The following is a 3,814-nucleotide window of genomic DNA, read 5'->3' as shown; positions in this document are numbered from 1 at the left end:
TTTTCTATTATTCATGTATTATTATTATTTAATAAATATTTTATATTTAAAATATTATTTATTTTAACTAACCTATAATTTTATTTCTATTGTTATGTTATTGTTGGCATTTTAAAATATGTTAAGACTTGTTATGTCATTGTTGATTATTTAAAATTTGATGTTAAGGCTTGTTATATGTATTTAATTTTTTTATTTAAAAAATCGTAAATCCAAACCGATCCAAACCGCTTGTAATCGGATCAAATTTTTAAAAAAATTTTATCCAATCCAAACCACACCGCATATAAATTAAGCTTTTGAATCGCATGACTTTTTTTTTCTTAAAACCGAATTAAACCGCACTGCGAACGCCCCTACTTCGAAGGTTCTCCTTTTGAATGAAAATAAATAAATAAATAAGTTCAACTTTGAAGCGTCGAGGATTGATAACGAAAGAGGGATTTTTGCTTAGCATAGCTTCATCGAGTCGATCATTTCTGACGGGTTTCACGCATATTACCGCTTTGGAGCAGCTTACTCAGAGATTCAGATGCACATAACATCTCCGCATTCTGAAGAACAAGCACATGAAAGGTTTGGGGCTTCATATTTATTCATACAAAATTATCCCCATAACAAAACTTACCAATATGTTTTTACCCCTTTTACTGATTCTGGGTTTTGATCAAAATTCATCCTTTACTGCCCTCCATATTCATATTATGAACTAGTTTCTTGGCTTCGCATGCAACTATGGTTACTTGTAAAGAAAAATAGAGTTTAGTCGTGGCTCTGAATTTTTAACAGAATGCTTTTCATTTGTTAAGTTAGCTTTCCTTTACAACCTTCAATTTGGGACTTATCTTCAATTGTTAGAAGTGCATTATGATAGCAAAGCTTTGACCTTTCTCCATTTCTAGAATAGTTCATATAAAGTGGAAATGAAGGAGTTGTTTTGCTTTATGCTCTAATTGCAATTCAGATTGTTGGAGTGGTAATGAACTTGCTAAGTTCTTGTTTCAGAATTTTGGCATAGCATTAAGGACCATTCTGAGGTTTGTTTCTGCCTGTAATATGTGAAGAAGTACCAAAGTATAATGCCAAATAAGTTAAGCAACAGCTTGAATGACATTAATAAAAGATCAAAGAAGGAATCATGCATTGAGAAATTGGAGAAACACATTGTTCAGAATCCTTCGGACAGGGTTGGCAACTCAATGGCTCAATTTGAAGACCTCCCAGAAGAAGATCCGGAAGAGGAGGAATTGTGTGAGGAGCTAGAGGAAGATCCAGAGGAGGAATCAGCTTCGGAAGTAGAGGATGATCCACACGAGGAATCAGCTGAGGAACTGGAGGAAGATCCAGAGGAGGAATTAGTTGAGGAAGATCCAGAAGAGGAATCAACTGAGGAAGTAGAGGAAGATCCAAATGAGGAATCAGCCAAGGAACTTGAGGAAGATCAAGAGGAGGAATCAGCTGAGGAACTGGAGGAAGATCCAGAGGAAGAATCAGCTGAGGAACTGGAGGAAGATGTACAGGAGGAATCAGCTGAGGAACTGGAGGAAGATCCAGAGGAAGAATCAGCTGAGGAACTGGAGGAAGATGTACAGGAGGAATCAGCCGAGGAACTGGAGGAAGATCCAGAGGAGGAATCAGGTGAAGAAGTAGAGGAAGATGTACAGGAGGAATCAGTCAAGGAAGTGGAGGAAGATCCCGAGGAGGAATCAGCTGAGGAACTGGAGGAAGATCCAGAGGAGGAATCAACTGAGGAACTAGAGGAAGATCCTGAAGAGGATCCAGTAGTAAACATCAAGTGGGAGGGTGCATCATGTAATGAAGTTCCATTATTATCCCAGGCATCGTATCAATCACAGAAGAAATGCAAGCAGGAGGGAACGCAAAGCCAAAATTTAGAGCCAGAAGCTTCTCGACTGGAACTCAGTAGTGACAAGTCGATTTCTGTGGCAACTACCGATAAAGTTGGTTCCAAAGAAGAAGTTTCAGGAAGGTCGGCAAAACAAAGGCGTAGTAGATGGGAACCACAACCTCGTGGAGATGGAACGAATGATGATCTGACTTGCAAAAGGAGGAAAACCAGGTGGTCTAGTGAAGAAACTCAAATGAAAATGCTGGGTCCACTTCAGCTACCTAACTTAAATATCATATCTAAGTTGATGACATTAAACCCGGATTTTAACCCTCCTCCTGAATACAAGCCCCCAAAGCTCTTAAAAAAGCTTTACATACCAGTGAAAGAATATCCAGAGTACAATTTCATTGGACTTATTATTGGTCCTCGTGGAAACACACAGAAGAAGATGGAAAAAGAATCTGGGGCTACGATTCTTCTAAGAGGTAAAGGCTCCTCAAAAGCAACTAGCAAATGTGACTCTGAGGAAGAAGATTTACATGTTTTAATAGAAGCTGACAACCAAAAATCACTGGATGCAGCAGTTGGCATGGTTGAAAAACTGCTAATTCCAGTTGAAGAAGGACAAAATGAGCACAAGCGCGAACAGTTAAAGGAGCTGGCTCAACTGAAAGCAACACGGAGAGATGAAAATGTGTGCAGTGTGTGTGGTGATAAGGGACACAGACATTATGCATGCCCTAACCTTAGTTCAACTTTTAATTTCGATTTATTTGACACTGGTTGTAGCAGCAGCCTTTCAATCCCAACTTATCCTGCTACTGCATTGTTTCCACCAAACAGTAACTTTCCATGCGGATCTGGAACAAGTCTTAATTCAGTGCAGAATAGACAAATAAGGCCTGGAAAGGAAATAAACGACAAAAACCTTTATGTTGGTTATTTGCCGCCGTCAATTGACAAGAATAGATTGATTGAGCTGTTCTCCCCATTTGGTAAGATCACTGAAGCTGATGTTATTAAGGATCGAACCACTGGCATCAGTAAAGGTTATGGCTTTGTCAAATATGAAGATTCCCAGGATGCAGCTTTAGCTATAATGCATCTAAATGGTTTCAGAATTGATGGAAAGTTTTTGAAAGTGAGGATAGCCGGACTGCAGGCAAATAATGAAACCCCAAGTCTAAACCTTATTCCTCAGATCCCATTGCCTGCAACTGTCTCCACAAATGTCATTCACCAAACGAATCTTTCTGATCCATTACATTTCATGCTGCCAGAATACCAATCTTCATTTCATGACAGCAGTAGCACAAATATGTTTCCATGTAATATCAACTCAGAGGATGGTGATCCTCTGAAGGTAAATGCTTTGCTTACTCCCCATCCAGGTTATTCTGGCTACTTTTCAGATCAAAGTTTGTTCTCATCAAAAGATTCAACCGAACATTTTCCTGGTGATCCAGGCAATCTTGGTAATTTCAGTCCTTTCTTATGATACCAACATTTAAAAGAGCTACAGTTTCCAATACTTATCAACATTAATCTTATTCCCTCATTGCACAACATGGACTCACTTGAAAGGGTGTACAGATATGCATGAGTTTGTTGTTCTCTAGTTACCTTTTGTAATTAGAAATTCTATTTTCTATTCAGCAACCCTTTGAAGTGTTGAATTGATAAGGCTGTTAAATAAAAATGTTAGTAGGTAAAGTGTCTCTTTCCCCAAAGAGTAATTGACAATGAACAAATCACGCTTAATAAGAAGGTTGATTAATGTTAGTGGTTAATGAACTTTAATTCTTTAGAGTTACAGGGTGAATTTGTATTGAGTACAAAACTCTTCTGATTTCCAGTTTCATTTTGGAAATTGTTATTAGTTTAATATATTTGTCATTCTCATATTTTAGTATAATATTTAATAATAAAAAATGTATAATGTATTAATTATTAAATAAAGGT

At 37.5% G+C, this 3,814-nt stretch overlaps 1 protein-coding gene across 2 annotated transcripts; it reads left to right on the top strand.

Moving 5' to 3' along the window:
- Positions 408-3,511, top strand: LOC107619078. 2 transcript variants are annotated; one of them, XM_021111282.1, is made up of 2 exons: positions 408-576; positions 965-3,511. In XM_021111282.1, the coding sequence occupies exon 2, from the start codon at positions 1,080-1,082 to the stop codon at positions 3,348-3,350; it is 2,271 nt and encodes a 756-aa protein (XP_020966941.1). In that variant the 5' UTR covers positions 408-576; positions 965-1,079; the 3' UTR covers positions 3,351-3,511. The 2 variants fall into 2 exon arrangements, with proteins under 2 accessions (XP_020966941.1, XP_016176771.1); XM_016321285.2 differs by having other exon boundaries at positions 409-576; positions 1,006-3,511.

This window comes from Arachis ipaensis, chromosome B09 (genome assembly GCF_000816755.2).
Source record: "Arachis ipaensis cultivar K30076 chromosome B09, Araip1.1, whole genome shotgun sequence".
NCBI lineage: Eukaryota > Viridiplantae > Streptophyta > Magnoliopsida > Fabales > Fabaceae > Arachis > Arachis ipaensis.
This window is presented reverse-complemented; position numbering and strand designations above follow the sequence as displayed.